This window comes from Mastigoproctus giganteus, unplaced genomic scaffold (genome assembly GCF_048544385.1).
Source record: "Mastigoproctus giganteus isolate SK-2022 unplaced genomic scaffold, ASM4854438v1 scaffold_16, whole genome shotgun sequence".
Classification (NCBI taxonomy): domain Eukaryota; kingdom Metazoa; phylum Arthropoda; class Arachnida; order Uropygi; family Thelyphonidae; genus Mastigoproctus; species Mastigoproctus giganteus.
In genome coordinates, this window is record NW_028328293.1 from 2065236 (window position 1) to 2080713 (window position 15478).

General features: G+C 36.9%; 1 protein-coding gene across 3 annotated transcripts in view; it reads right to left on the reverse strand.

Moving 5' to 3' along the window:
- The window catches only part of LOC150074891 (acetyl-coenzyme A transporter 1), a 191689-nt gene that overhangs the window by 26852 nt on the left and 149359 nt on the right, over positions 1-15478 (reverse strand). For all 3 annotated transcript variants that reach the window (XM_090389420.1, XM_090389421.1, XM_090389419.1), the window contains exon 7: positions 2181-2405. In XM_090389420.1, the coding sequence (XP_090245546.1) occupies positions 2181-2405 (225 nt within the window). The remainder of the gene's footprint in view (positions 1-2180; positions 2406-15478) is intronic.

Below are 15478 nucleotides of genomic sequence, written 5' to 3' on the forward strand. Positions count from 1 at the left end.
GGAGGCATATGAGAAAGCACTGGCTAAGAGAGCAAAGATGAGTACAAGGAATTTTTCAGTTATGTGAATACAATAAAGAAGAAAGCTAATCAGGTCAGACCCCGGTGCACTGGGTGAGGGAAAGTCTTAGACAACCCAGATGATGTTGCAGATGAATTGAACAGGTACTTTGCATCTGTCTTTACTGACAAAAGACCCTTTATGCCTAGAAGCTGAGCCATATGAAATTAGTGATATCGTAATTACAGATGATTGTTTATTAGAAAAACTTTTGAGTATAAATGCAAGTAAGGCTCCAGGAGTTGATGGCATATGCTGTACCACTGAGGTTAATTACAAGGGCATCTTTGAACTCAGAGGAGATTCCTTTGAGGTGGAGAAGTGCCACTGTATTGCCAATACATAAAAGCAGTTCTAAGAGTGAAGTTAGTAACTACAGACCAGTTAATCTAACTTCAGCGGTAGGAAAAATCTTAGAGATAGTGATTAAGAGTGCAATCTAGGGACATTTAGATAAATATGGCATTCCGAAGGACACATAACATGGCTTTGTTAAGGGTAAATCATACTTAACTTAGTAGCCTATTTTGACACAATTGCTCATGAGCTGGATTTAGGGAATAGTTTCGACATAGTTTATTTGGATTTTAGCAAAGCATTGGGAAAGATTCTAAGATGGATTTCTGGGTGGCTGCAAGGCAGATGGTTGTGATTAATGGATATTCTTCAGATTGGTGTAACATTCGGAGTGGCGTCCCTCAAGGATCGCTTCTTGGACCACTGTTGTTTCTCATGTTCATAAATGACATCGACGAAGGGATAGAAGGTGTGATGTCAAAATTTGCAGATGATGTCAAGATAGGCAGAGTCGTTAATGATCAGAGCCAAGCAGCACTCCTTCAGGATGACTTGAACAGACTTCAAAGGTGGTCACACAAGCGGCAACTATGTTTTAATGCTGCTAAATGTAAGGTCTTACACTTGGGGAATAGTAACCCAGAAATAAATTATTCACTTGGTGGGGTTGAATTAAAAACAGTGGAGGAGGAAAGGGATCTGGGAGTTACAATATGGGAAGATATGAAGTTTTCTGAACAGTGTAAACAGGCAGCCAGGAAAGCCCATGGTGTCCTGTCCTATCAATGATTTATTGAACACTACCCTGTAGAGATAAGGTCATAATCCCACTGTATAAGGCAATTGTAAGGCCACATTTGGAATACCGTGTTCAAGTATGGAGATCTCATCTGAAAAAAAACATCGAGCTTCTTGAAAGGGTCCAAAGACAGGCAACTCGAATGGTGAGATCGGCAGAAGGACGACCGTATGCGGAAAGACTCCGATTATGTGGACTACAGAGCTTGGCAACCAGGCACCTCAAAAGTGAACTGACTGAGGTTTATAAGGTTCTGAGATAGATTAGTAAAATGAATGAAGATGGAATTCTCACTATTCTATATAATTCCAGAAATAGGGGTCATAATTCAAATTACAGGGCTTGAGATTTAGATTAAATTGTAGGAAGTTTTCTTTTAGCCAGCAAGTCACTGATAGCTGGAACAAGTTGCCCTCATGGTTAGTTGAGGCTCACAGTTTGAATAAATTTAAAGGTCTACTGGATACTTGCCTGTGTGACGAGGGAAGCATATAATTTGTGTTTTCTTATTTACTTTGTTGAGGTTTTTTTTTTTTTTTTTTGCAGTGCAGCAAAAGCCTGTGGCTTCCTTGCACTATATGGCAAATACTATTACTATTAGTGCCAATACTAATAATACTAATATTCATAATCTTGTATCCAGAAAGAGATATAGTCGTCGTTATTTCTCACTTTCCTAGCTCATTTTTTGACTTTGTTAGCATGCAGACACTAACTAGTAAGTAATAACATTTTCTTAAGAATAGAAATGCTATTTGTCTTGTAACTAATTGATATGCTTTGGTAAAAATGTATGCAATTTTTTAAAATGTATTTCCAAATTTGTATTAAAAAATAGCATGGAACTATTTCATTAGCATTACACATAGATGATTGATAGAAGAATAAGAATGAAGAAATTTTACAGGGATTCAGTTGAACTTTTATAGTGTTCTAGAGTTTGAGAGCTTTCTTTTAGTGGGGGGGAAACACCTTTTAAACACTGTTTCACATAACCAGTTGTAATAATTCAAATATCCCCTACCTCAATTCCTGCCTGATGATGGCAAGGAAAATACCATGATGAAATTCCTCCAATACAATTTTTTAAAGTGAGAGGATCTATGTACCAAAGTGACAGTGTTGCTGGCCAATTTCCACCTAGATTACAAATAGTATTTAGCAGGGTCATATATGTTCCACCTATTGCTGGATCACTTACTTGAGCAAAAAAGGCCATTAGAGCAACAAATATACTGTATACAGTTATCTAAAAAAAAAGAAAGAACAGAAAATATAAAAAATGCATAAGAAATAAGAATATTCATATTTATATTAGATTGGATGCACATACAGTAATAAGATGATTATTATGAGTATAACTATACCATTTATTATTATTAAATATGGGGAAATGGTACTGTAATAACATGTAGCTGTATGAACTTTCCCTATAATTGTTTCACTTAAAATTCAATGATAATGCAATTTTTGATTACTATTTTTAAGAATCTTTGTTTCACTGTTGCTGCTTGCACACTGCTCAAGTTTTTAATTTTACTCTTGGATTGTTATTATTGTCTTATGTAATTTCTGAAAGGCATTAAGTAGGGAAATCAAATGAAGGAGGATAAAAGGTACTTCATAATTTGTGTTGATTAATGCAAGTTTATTACCAATGGTTACACACTACTTTAGGTATGTCCAATGTAGAAACATGGGGAACATGCCAGGAATAATTGCATTAAAATTAAAATTATATTTGAATCAGACATTTCAAAAACTCCAAAATTCCTAGTTCACTTTGTCAGTTAAAAAACATATTCCAAAATACTGAATTCAACACCTTTGGTAGTGGGTTCACCAGACCCAGATTAAATTTCATCAATTTTGTGCCATAATTTCTACTCTGTGTACACAGCTAAAATTTCCACTTTTCCACAAAAATAGTTTTTCTTTAATTTCCCCAGTTAAAATTCCACAGACCTCTGTTAATTACCAAGAAAACAGGAAAAATGATGGATCAAGTATGAAGCCCATTTTAGTTTATTTCTGGAAAGCAAGTGGATATGGTCCTCATTAAACCGGCATCATAAAATTTGAGGCACCAGTAGTTTGCACACTTACTGTAACAAATAAGTAATTAGCTAACGTGCACTAGCCATATTTGGTTTGCTCAGGTAAGGCATCTGTGTTCTCTTGCTTGTTTTCACTGGGAGAAAAAAAAAACTATAATAGTTTCTCTGCACACAAAGAAAAATATTACACTTTCTTTCTTCAGTGTGTATTGCATCTATTAACAAAATTTCAAGGAACTTCATCTGTTGGTAGCCTCATTATAAATTGCAAAAACTGGAATCAAAAGAAAACATTACACTGCCCACTGAATAAAAAATAAGTTCATGTTACTCATAGATTTGTTTTCAAAAATTATATTGCTACAGCACCTTTTGATGCATATTTGATATTTTAACAAAATTTCAGCAAAAAATCTCTATTGGCAGTCACGTTATAAACTTCTGAAAACCAGTGTCTAACCTCACCTCCACTCCATCACTACTTTGCATGAAAAATAAAAGAAAAAGCACACATTACTCATAATGGGACTGTTGTTTGAAAACTGTACTGTTACAAAACTTTTCTTTGATATGTATTTGATATAATCATATTTCAAGAAAAAATCCGCTATTATCATGGAAACAGGATAAAATGCTGCTACCTATAACTGTTTGAAAGTCTACATTTTATTTACGAGCAGCAAAGTTTTATATTTGACTGAAAAATAGGGTTTTTTTTTCGTTTTTTTTTTACTGTGGCAACTGCAGTGCAGGAAAATGTTTACACTACGATTATTTTTGACATAGTCTACATATTGCACATTAGCTCTCAGGTGCTCCTGGGAATATTATATATCTCTCATTACTCAGGTCACCAGTTGCTTTATAGAAGTGGAAAAAATTCTCCATTCCCAATAATGGAACACCTCTTGCTTTGTGCACAAAGAAAACTACAGTGAGTACTGCACATAAAGAATTGTTTTTTGGAAAAAAAAAATTATGTATTCTTTTTCTTCAATGGTATTGCTTCTACCAGTAAGAGGTCAAGGAAATTGATCAATTGGCAGTTGCATTATAAACTTATGAAAACTGATGTTGAACTGAAACTTTAGTTTGCATGCAAAAGAAAAAAAAAAAGTGTGTCCTATTCATAAGTTGTGTTTTTGAAATTTTGTGGTTAAGCAATCTTTCTGTTGTATATACCTCAGCCTGCTCTGTGCTTGTTAACAGGAGAGACTGCTTCTACAGGGATCGGATACAATTAAATAGAAAGGGTGCAAGAATATTTGATGATGCTATCGAGACAAAGTTAGATGGGTCAGAAAACTGCTAGCATGGGGGGGATACACAGACTAAAAGATTAACAGTAGCCACTGGCAGAGGTGGAAGTGATTCTTGCACTGCTATTGAAATGCAATTCAGCAGCAGCCTGGAAAGCAAAACAATGGGAATTTTCAGGACTGCTGGAAGTCATAGTGGAACAAGTAAATACATGGGCTGTGTTAGGGTAACTAAAAGTAGAAACTGGTGCATATATACTTGTGTGTACACCAATGCTAGGAGTATAGTTGATAAATTTGATGAGCTTGAAGTGCTTGTCAAGACATCAAAGGCAGAAATTGTTGGGACATCAGAGACATGGTGTCACACAGACATAAGCAGTGCAGAATTGGAATTTGGAGAGAACAATGTGTACAGAAAGGCTAGACAGAACAGGAAGGGAGGAGGGGTTATGCTGTTAGTTAAGAAACACAAAATCTAAGGAAGTGCATCCAATTGATGTTGGTGGACAATGCAATGTTGAGTCTGTTTGGTGTGACATAAGCACTGAGAAAGAAAAAATGAGAGTAGGTGTGTGTGTGTGTTATAGGCTTAATGAATTTGATGAGTTTAATTGGAAATTGTGCAGAGAAATAGAGTGGGCCAGTAAATTAGTGTCTTATAATGGGGGATTTTAATTTCCCAGATATTGACTAGAATTTGTGGGTTGGTCACACACACTAGCAAGGCTTTTGTGGATTTATTGGATGATTGTTTTCTATAGCAGCATGTTCGGAAGGCAACTAGAGGGAGTAATACTCTTGATCTGATTATCAGTAGTGATTCTTCATGCTTCAAGAATCTGCAGATAAATGAACCACTAGGTTTCAGTGATCACAGTGTGCTGAAGTGGGATTTACTCAAAGAGGTAACTACCATCAGGGTAAAGTGAAGGGTTTTTGCTTTCGTAAAGGTGACTACGGTGGTCTGAGACAGTATTTAAATTCTATACGATGGGACCAACTGATGATGATGATGTTACCAACAGCAAATTCAAAATGGGAAGCATTCAAAGAAATAATCTTGGAAGCTACTAGGCTTTTCATACCAACTAAGAAATATTGGCCTAAATGGATGTCAGATGAACTAATTAGACATGTGACAGAGAATAAAAATGCATGGGATACATATAAATTAACAAGTGACACATAAGCCTATGATAGATATAAGCTGGTCTGTAACCAAGTCACAACAGAGGCTAGGTAGGCAAAGGCAGATTACAAGAAATCTTTGGCAAACGATGCAAAGAAAAACAGCAAAGAGTTCTTTACTTATGTAAACCCTAGAAGGAAGGGGATGAATCAGATTTGTTCACTTGATATCGATGGTTCAACTGTTGATGATCCTACTCAGGTAGCTAACAAACTAAATGAATATTTTGCATCTACATTCACACATGAAGAGTTATTCAGGGAGGGGAATGCCAGATGTGTATCGATATCTACATCCTTCTTGAAATGAGGCCTCCAGACCTGTATACAGTACTCAAGGTGTGGCCTGACCAATGCCTTATACAAGGGAATAATCACATCCCTATCCCTGCTAGAAAAATTCCTGTATATCATTGACAAAACACCATGAGCTACTCTTGCAGCTCGTCTGCACTACTCAGAGAACTTCATATCTGCCTGCACAATTACCCCCAGGTCCTTTTCATTCTCTACCACCGTCAGCGTAGTACCACAGAGTTGATACGTTGATCTGGGGTTACTGTTTCCCATATGTAGTACTTTACATTTGTCAATGTTAAACTTCATTTGCCACCTCTCAGCCCATCTGCTCAACCTTTCCAGATCCTGTTGCAGCAGCATAGCATCAGTAGTGTCCTTAACAACCCTGCCAACCTTTGTCTGCCAGGGGCAAAGGTTGATGACGTTGTAGAGCGGATATCATCTTTTAAGGGCACAAAAGGTGATATAGTTGTACACGTTGGCACTAATGATATTAAGAGTAGGAGACCAGCGGAATTACTTAACAAGTACAGGTCACTGTTGAAAAAAAGCCGTGAAGTAGGGTTGAATTTGAAAGTGTCTGCAATTCTGCCCAGACACGATAGGAGGGAGTACATGATGAGAGCCTTGTCGATCAATTCGGCCCTGGAAAGATTGTGCAAGGCTCAAGGGGTAGAATTTTTTTCAGCCTGGACTGTACTTGTTAACAGGAGAGATTGCTTCTACAGGGATGGGATACACTTAAATAGAAAGGGTGCAAGAATATTTGCTGATGCTATCGAGGCAGTGTTAGGTGTGTCAGAAAACTGCTAGCTTGGGGGGAGACAAAGACTAATAGATTAACAGTAGCCACTGGCAGAGGTGAAAGAGATTCTTGCACTGCTTCTATTGGAATGAGCAGAAGCCTGCTCTGGTAGTAAGCTAGATAATCTTGTAATAACTGAGAGTAAAATGGAGGGAAAATTGTTGAAGATAAACATAAGAAAGGCATCTGGGGTGGATGGAATCTATCCAGTTATATTAAAGGAGGCAGCAAAGGAAGTAAACAAATCCTTAGCCATAATTATGAGAGCTTCCTTGGACTCAGGGGAGGTACCCATGAACTGGAGATGTGCAAATGTGACCCCAATTCACAAAGGAGGATCAAAGGGAGACACAGGGAATTACAGACCTGTTAGTTTAACTTCTGTTCCAGGGAAATTAATGGAGGCGGTTAAAGAAGCATTGCAGGATCATCTAGACAAAACTTCAGTTATAGCTCGGACTTGTATGACCAATTTGATTGGATACTATGATGTAGTCACAAAGGAACTGGATGCAAAGAATAAATTTGATATCATATATTTGGATCTTAGAAAGGTTTTTGATACTGTTGCGCATGAAAGACTGCTGCACAAATTGGAGCAATGCGGTATTGGAGGCAAATTGCTGCTATGGATAAATGGATGGTTGAGTGGGAGAAGACAGAGAGTGGTAATCAATGGACACTGCTCTTCGTGGACTAATGTTATTAGTGGAGTCCCTGTTCAATGTTGGTTCCACTGTTGTTTTCTGTATTCATTAATGATATTGATGATGGTATATCAGGCTTAATATCCAAGTTTGCAGATGATACGAAGGTTGGCAGGGTTGTTAATGACACGAAAAGATCCTGTTGCAGCAGCAACAGGATCTAGAAAAGTTGAGCAGATAGGCTGAGAGGTGACAAATGAAGTTTAACATTGACAAATGTAAAGTACTACATATGGGAAGCAGTAACCCCAGAGTAACATATCAACCCTGTGGTACTACACTGACAGTGGTAGTGAACAAAAAGGACCTGGGGGTAATTGTGCAGGCAGATATGAAGTTTTCTGAGCAGTGCAGATGGTCTGCAAGAGTAGCTCATGGTGTCTTGTCAATGATATGCCGCCATAACCGAGTGGTCAGGCGTGCAGATGCATAGGTATACGTCTTGAGTGACTCTGGTTCAAGCCCGTGGCTGCTGAATACGGTGCTATTTCTTGTCTTATCTCTACTTTGTGAACTTCTCTGACTGTGTGGTTGCCCCAGAGTATAAACAGAAAATTTATTTATTTATTTAAATTTTTCTAGCAGGGAAAAGAAGGTGATTATCCCCTTATATAAGGCAATGGTCAGGCTACACCTTGAGTACTGTATACTGGTCTGGAGGCCTCATTTTAAGAAGGATGTAGCTGTTGGAATGAGTACAGAGTAGGGCAACAAGATTAGTGAATGGAACAAAGGGTTGCTCTTATGAAGAAAGGCTTAAGTTTTACAAATTACAAATTAAAGTGTCTGATTGAGGTGAATAAAGCTTTGAATGGTTTGAGTATGCTCAATGCTGATGGGATTCTTCCTCTTGCTCAGAATAATCGCCTGAGAGGGCATAAATTCAAATTGAGGAAAGACAGTTGTAGGAGAGATGTGCAGAAGTTTGCGTTTAACAGGTGATTGATTGCTGGAACAAACTTCCATCTGTTGTTGTAGAAGTTGATAGCTTAAACAGATTCAAGGCAGAACTAGACAAACGTTTGGAGCAGGTGGATGGGTGAAATAAGAGGGGGTGTGTGTTTTTTGTTTTGGCTGATGCTATATAAGCTTGCTTTCTTGCATCATGTGCCCTTGCTAATGCTAATATGTTTGAGGAAATAATAAAATTTCAAGGCAAATATTCCACTGGAAGCCTGCATTATAAACTTCCAAAAGCCAGCATCAAATAAAAAAAACAGAAAAGAACAAAATAAAATAAACAATTTTTTTAAAAACCAGCTGCTGTGACTGTTAATGCAAAATTGTGTTTTGTGAACATGATAGTATTAATAACTAGGAGGGAAAAAATCGTTAAGAAAATTTCATAAATGGTGATATGGTATAAAATTTACTTTTCAGTTATTTTTGATCCAGGTGGAATACATTTAACAATTACTGATGAAACTAAAATAGGGCTAAATAAGAGAAGCTGCAAACAAACAGAAAAACCAGAAACAAGTTAACAAATACATCATTCCTTATCTGAAAAGATGCAGTGCTACATGGGTTATGAGAATACAGAATATGCTGAGAGATCTACATAGTTATCACATGCAAGGTAATTATTGACATACATATTGCTGTCTGAGCAGAACCAACCTAGAAGTGAAGAGTGTTCTTCATGCTGAAGGAGAAGAAGAAGAAATTTTTCTATTTCTGGCAGAAGAATGACTGTTTCTGTTAGTTCTGCCTTGAAGAGTCTGTTGGTTTTATTGTGCTGGATACGTGGTGGACCAGTACCAGTGATTCAGGAATGCTCGAGCCAAGGCCTGTGCAAGACATTTAGGGATATGTTGGCATTTTACATAGATGAAGATGCCCAGCTAGTAGGACTGTCTCTCTTACTTCTGCTTAATGAGCCTGTTGGTTTTATTGTGCTGAAGGTGTGGGCTAATGCCTCTGACAGCTGAATGCTCATGCCAAGACTCTGCTTTTGAAAACATGTGCCAGACCATTATAAATCAGAAGGCCTACTGATAGAACTAGAGAGCCCTAATGAGAAACAATTCTTTTAAAAAGTCTCCCAACTGGTGTTGATCTCTGGAAAGTGTTGTAATTTCTGAAGTTCTAACAATGGCTGGTTTCAGCAGAATGTAGGGCCAGATCTGAGGTGATAACTTTTCCTAGATGCATGTCACATTTACTTTAACTCTGACCTACATAAACCCCTCTGCAAACCCCACATGTGTTCCATGGGATTTTTAATTTTGCCTTCCAAAGGAGGGAGAAGGTTTGAGGAGCTGCCAAATGTTTTCTGGACATAGAGCACCACTGATTGGGTGCTTGCTGGCTAACCAGGCAACCTTATCACCCAGGGATGAATGGGATTGTGATATAAAGTGTATCTTTTGTGGGAGGTGGTGGTTTTGAGGTGAGTTGTCAGTTCTGTAGTTTTCTAAGGTGGAAACCACTACTTTGAACAAAGGATAGTGGGCATTCATTATGAATGGAGGTACTTCTAGTAGGGCTAGCTCAGCCTGGAGCATTTGCAGATACACTAGGTTGTTGTTGTTATTTGGTTTTTAGGAGCATTAGCAACTTAGGCTATATTGCTCCAGGGATATGCGGTGGTTATTCCCTGACCTTTCCACATCCTCCGTATTTGGTGGTCACGGTGGTCAAACCCCGGTCTAATCAAGAAGCGTGTGCTATGCACTGCTGCTCCTGCCCACAGATACACTAGGGTTTGAAGGATATGGAATTTAAGGATCCCAATCTTTGGGAATCGGCGATGATTAGAATGAAAGAAGAGGACCTTGCCTCTTCTTTGGTAGGCTTCCAATACACTTTCATGGTGACTAAGTGATCTGAAATTCAAAGTGCAACATTCAGGAAGGGAAATCACTTGGCAACTTCTGTCTCAATTTTAAATTTGATGTTTGAATGGAATGGTGTTCAAATGGTCATGGAAACTGGACAGCAATTGCAGCCCATAGCCAGAAATGACCAGTTTTGTCCACATAGTACACCCAAAGTTTTAGCTTGTGTGGAGAGCAGAGGATATAATGGCATCTCTAGATGAAGCCAGTGATTCAAATGTAGTGCATCAAGGAACTTGAAGTATGCTTGCCCTGATGAAAGACAGATTAGATTGGTGATGTCAGAGGAGCTGGGGGTAGGAAGTTCGGCAGATTGTGCTCTTCTGTTTCAGCCTGATTATAATCAGTATTTTCAAAGTGAAGAACTCCTGCTCTAATAATTCAGATACACGTGTGACTGCTTCTTGAAGAGGGATATTGGTGAACACAAAATCCACATCAAATGAAACCAGCAGATTGTGAGATGCGAGCTCTGTGGTTTGGAGCCTGTCAGATCTTGCATGCTTTTGACAGATTGGGATTGTGTGAAAGCATTCTGACTAACCAAGAGGCTACCTTTTGGCTCAGATGGGCCTTAACAGTGATCAATGGATCTAATAGAATAGTCATCTTTATGAACTTTAATACTTCCAAACATCTGTGGAGGTTCTGGATTGGTAGGACTGAACTTGAGAAAAGTGGTAAATTTTCTGTTGATCCTACAATTCAGGGAGAAAAGACTATCTCTGTAGTCTGCCAGTGGGATCCTACTGGATTTTGATATAAGTGGAAGTAACTGACAGGAGCTCCTCAATTTTCTGGTTGTAGTTGTGGGTATTGATGGTTACTATGGAATTCCCTATGTCTATTTGGATGGAAGTATCATTTTTGAGGGACTCCAGGACATAAATTTGCTCTCTGTACAAATTATTGTTTTCAGTAAAGAATTTAATGCACTTCACAGTGTGAAGAACTCAGATTTCCAGGTTCAGGGTACTTCGCATGTTGGCATCTTGAAGGTTAAGAAGGTTTGTGTGAAGGTATGCCAAAAAAAATCAATGTAAGGGAGTCTGCAAGTTGTGGATGTAAGACTGAAGAATTCAATAACACCATGCTCTGATTGAAACAGCTGTTAGCTGCTGAGATTCACCCACACCAAAGCTGTTAGTGTTGCTGTTTTCCAGTAGGACCATTGCCTTGGGTGGGTTACCCAGTCCTGTTGCCTTGAAACCACAGAAAGATATCTCTGAGGAGACGTAGCTAGGTCTCTCTCTCTCTCTCTCTCTCTCTCTCTCTCTCTCTCTCTCTGGTTAAAGCCTCCTGCTGTGCAGTTTGGAGTTTGTATTCCACATGAGGCCAAAGTGAAGACTGTCAACTGCATGGTATCACTTGTACTGGGTCTTCTTATGTTATGTAAACCAGGTTGTGAGGCACATAGAGGTCTCCAGTGGATTATAATGGCAATATTATGGTTGTGATTGTACCAACTTGTACTGGGAGGACCAGCTCTGGTAAATTCTATCAGACCACCTAGGATTTCTTCCAGATAATATACCCAGGCCTGGGCCTTGGTGGCTGTTGAATGGGAAATACTCCATATCAGATTTTCTCCTCTTCCCCTTCTTTAGTAGCAGATGATAGGATCGTGAGATGTAAGTGTTTATATAAACTTTCTTCTAAGGGCTATTAATGATCTAGTTTAAGTGTCTAGTTCAGGAATCTAGTTTAAGTGATAAATAATTTTAATGCAGTTATTCCTGGTGTGTTTCCCATGTTTCTGCAGACTGCTTGTAATTGGAAAAGTACAGAGCCAATTCTAAAATTACTCTAAAACATCAAATAATAAGTTTTTTTTTTTTTTTTTAAATATTCATAGGTACTAATAAATAAAACCAAACAAAAAATAAGATTAATATGATTCTAAAAACTAACAGAAAAGGAAGATAGATATGGCTTATGGTTAGCACTCGTAATTTTGGTTAATAATTTGAATTAGATGGTTAAGATCAAAAGAGCTATCTAATTGCAAATAATTAGATCATCTTAATATCTTCGTATTAGTATATTAAAAAAAAAATTAGAAAAGACTTGGATTAAAATGTTTATTTGTTTTACTTTATTGATTTTTGCTTAAAAATATATTTTTAACCTGTTTCTTAAAAACTTCATTTGGACTTTGGCATTTTTAAAAAAGTTTTTAAACTTCATTTAAAAACTTCACTTCATTTAAATTGAGGTCAAGCTGAGTGAATTTTTTGAGTGAAATGCTGCATAACTCTGAGTAAAAATAATACAAATGGTTTGTCCTAGTTGGATCAGTTTTAAACAACTTCAGACATCTTGAAGGTCAGATTAGCCATCAAGTAGCCAGTGAGCTGCTAATTACTTGAATAAGTTTTCTCCATTGATGGTTGATAGAAGAGCACAATCTATTAAACTTATGTGAGAAAATTTCTGGTTTCAAAAACTGCAACACAAATATTTTTAAATGTGACTGAGGTAAGATGTAGATAATCAAGATTATCAGCCAATATGGTTTAAGGAAGATTGAGACTTTTGCTGCACCAACCAAAAAAACTAAATAAAATAATAATAATAAAATAAACTACCTACTTGCCTCCCTCCTCATGTAACAGTTATCTAGCTAACCTTTGAATTTCACCAAGTTGTATAGATTGGGCTCTTCTATTTCAGCCTGACCATAATCAGTATTTTCAATATTACATCCAAAACATTTTCTCATGCTGAAGCTGTCATATAAGCATACTCCTTGAAGTCAAATATATTTTCAAGGATCATAGTGTTGCAGTGTAGTATTCATGAGAAAGAAATGCTTATCATTTCTTCATCGACTCTAAAATGCAGGAGTTGTAATAGCTTCTTCCTGCAGAACTGAATAAATACCTCAATCACCATCTGGGTCTTTAGTGAAAAAAGACATTATTTCTAGTCGTCGTCTCCTAGAGAGTTCCCTCTTGATTTTGGTTTAAGTGGAAGTAACTGAGAGAAGTTCCTAGATTTTTTTGGTTGTAGTCACAGGTATTGATGGTTACTATGGAGTTCCCTATGTCTATTTTGGATGATTAAAATTTTCTGTTTATACTCCAGTACGACAATCAAGTCAGTAGAGTTTACAATAAATCGTCGATACAAATATTTTATCATATTTAGCAGTCATGGGCTTGAATCCCCGTCCACTCAAGGAATGTGTGCTATGCACTCTCGCTTCGGACCACTTGGCTACGTCAGGCCTGAAGATGTGATTAAAGATGATTAAAGATCGGATTAAAGATGTGACACTTGAAGTGGAAAACATGATTTTAACATTTCGTTCATCTTATAATAGTAGTTTTGTTTATGTTAAATATCAAGAATTAGGGTAAAAACAAAAGTGGAAAAAATTCTGAAAGTGGATTTTGGATTGTAGAAATTTCAGATAACTGGAATTGCACTGTAAGAAGTTGCAGAAAATCAGACTACAGTGGAATTCCACTAATTTATTAAACAGGGGAAACAGAAATTATCAAAAACTGCTTATTTGTTGCTTCTGGCAACAAATAAGCAGTTTTTGATCATTTTCTTGTAGTTGTATAATGTCTGAAATGTCTTATAGTTGTATAATGTCTGAAATGTCTTATAGTTGTATAATGTCTGAAATGTCTTATAGTTGTATAATGTCTGAAATGTTTCCATTAGTCATGTGACTTGCAAAAAGGGGAGGGTGGGTGGTCAACCAATTATAAGCATGAACTAGACAAGTTACTTCTGTAATTCTTTTATTTCCATTTAAATTATACCATTCCCACTACATAACTCAAAAGTCATTGTGCTAAACTGCAGTGCTATAGTCATTTTTTTTCTATGCAACAATGTTCTTGTGTACTCTTATACTTCATTAACTCCTGAAATGCAATCATCTCACTATATATTGCAATAAAGATATTATTTTTAAACTATTACTGTTGAAAAAAGTTTTGTCTTTGTATATCCTTCCTATGAAATTTTATTATAATTCCATAGGAACTATCATAGGAAGTACAATGGAAATATCAAATGCCTTTTCTAACCCCCCCCCCCAATACCACAGAATATCATACCGAACAATACTTTTTATATCAAAGGAAACAACCACAGAGTATACTGTGTGAAAGGCATTAATTATGTGGTAATGCCTTTCTTACTTTCTGCTCTATCATATTTGCCATTTATTATGTGGGATGAATAACGAAAAATTTAAAATATTAAACACGACTCCAAGTTATATTTATGAAATTTTAAATGCTTTATTGAATATCTCTGAAATGCAAATTAAGTAAGAGACAAATCTATTTCCTTACAAAGGGCAAGCCCAATATACTAAATAATATTGCATTCTGGTTGACCACAAATATCTTTTTCTCATAATTATTTCAAATAAAGCCTCTGTGAAATAATTATATTTCTCATTCAAAAATATTTCTATTAGAAACCTTCCCCCCCCCCCGGACCCACTTTCAAATTTTTTTTTTTATCTCACCTGTGTGTGTTCAATGGTTTTTGCTTTTCAGTGGTTATTCAATTATACCTCATATTTTTCATATTTTCTGATGTGCCTTGTACCATTCCTGCTTAAAGTTTATTAGAAGTTTTGTGCATCTGAGTTTTCTCTGTGTTTTTGTTGAAAAGGTTTTATTGTTTACATTCATTAGTGGTGGCAACATGAAGCTACCTGTACTTACTTGTAGCTTCACATTGTATCTGAAACAAAGAGAAATAATCGATTTTAAAACTGAATTAGGGGATCTTATTTCTGAAAGTAACTTACAAGCATCATCTCTGTATGCACCAATCTTATTCACACTGCTTAAAGATTCAGGAAACTGTCCAGTACAGATAAAATGCATACATTTTTGAACTAAAAATGTGTATATATATTTATCTTTTGTTGTTGTTGATGGGGTTTTAAGTGCAATGACTACTTAGGCCATATCCGTAGCCTAGTGGTCAGGCGCGCGGGTGCATAAGTACACATGCCTTGAGTGACCGGGGTTCAAGCCCATGACTGCTGAATACGGTGCTGTTTCTTGTATTCTTTCTATCTTGTGAACTCCTCTGACCGTTTGGTCGTCCCGGAGTATAAACAGAAAATTTATTTATTTATTTATATTGCACTTATGAAAGTGATTCATACTGCCTGTGTTGGTT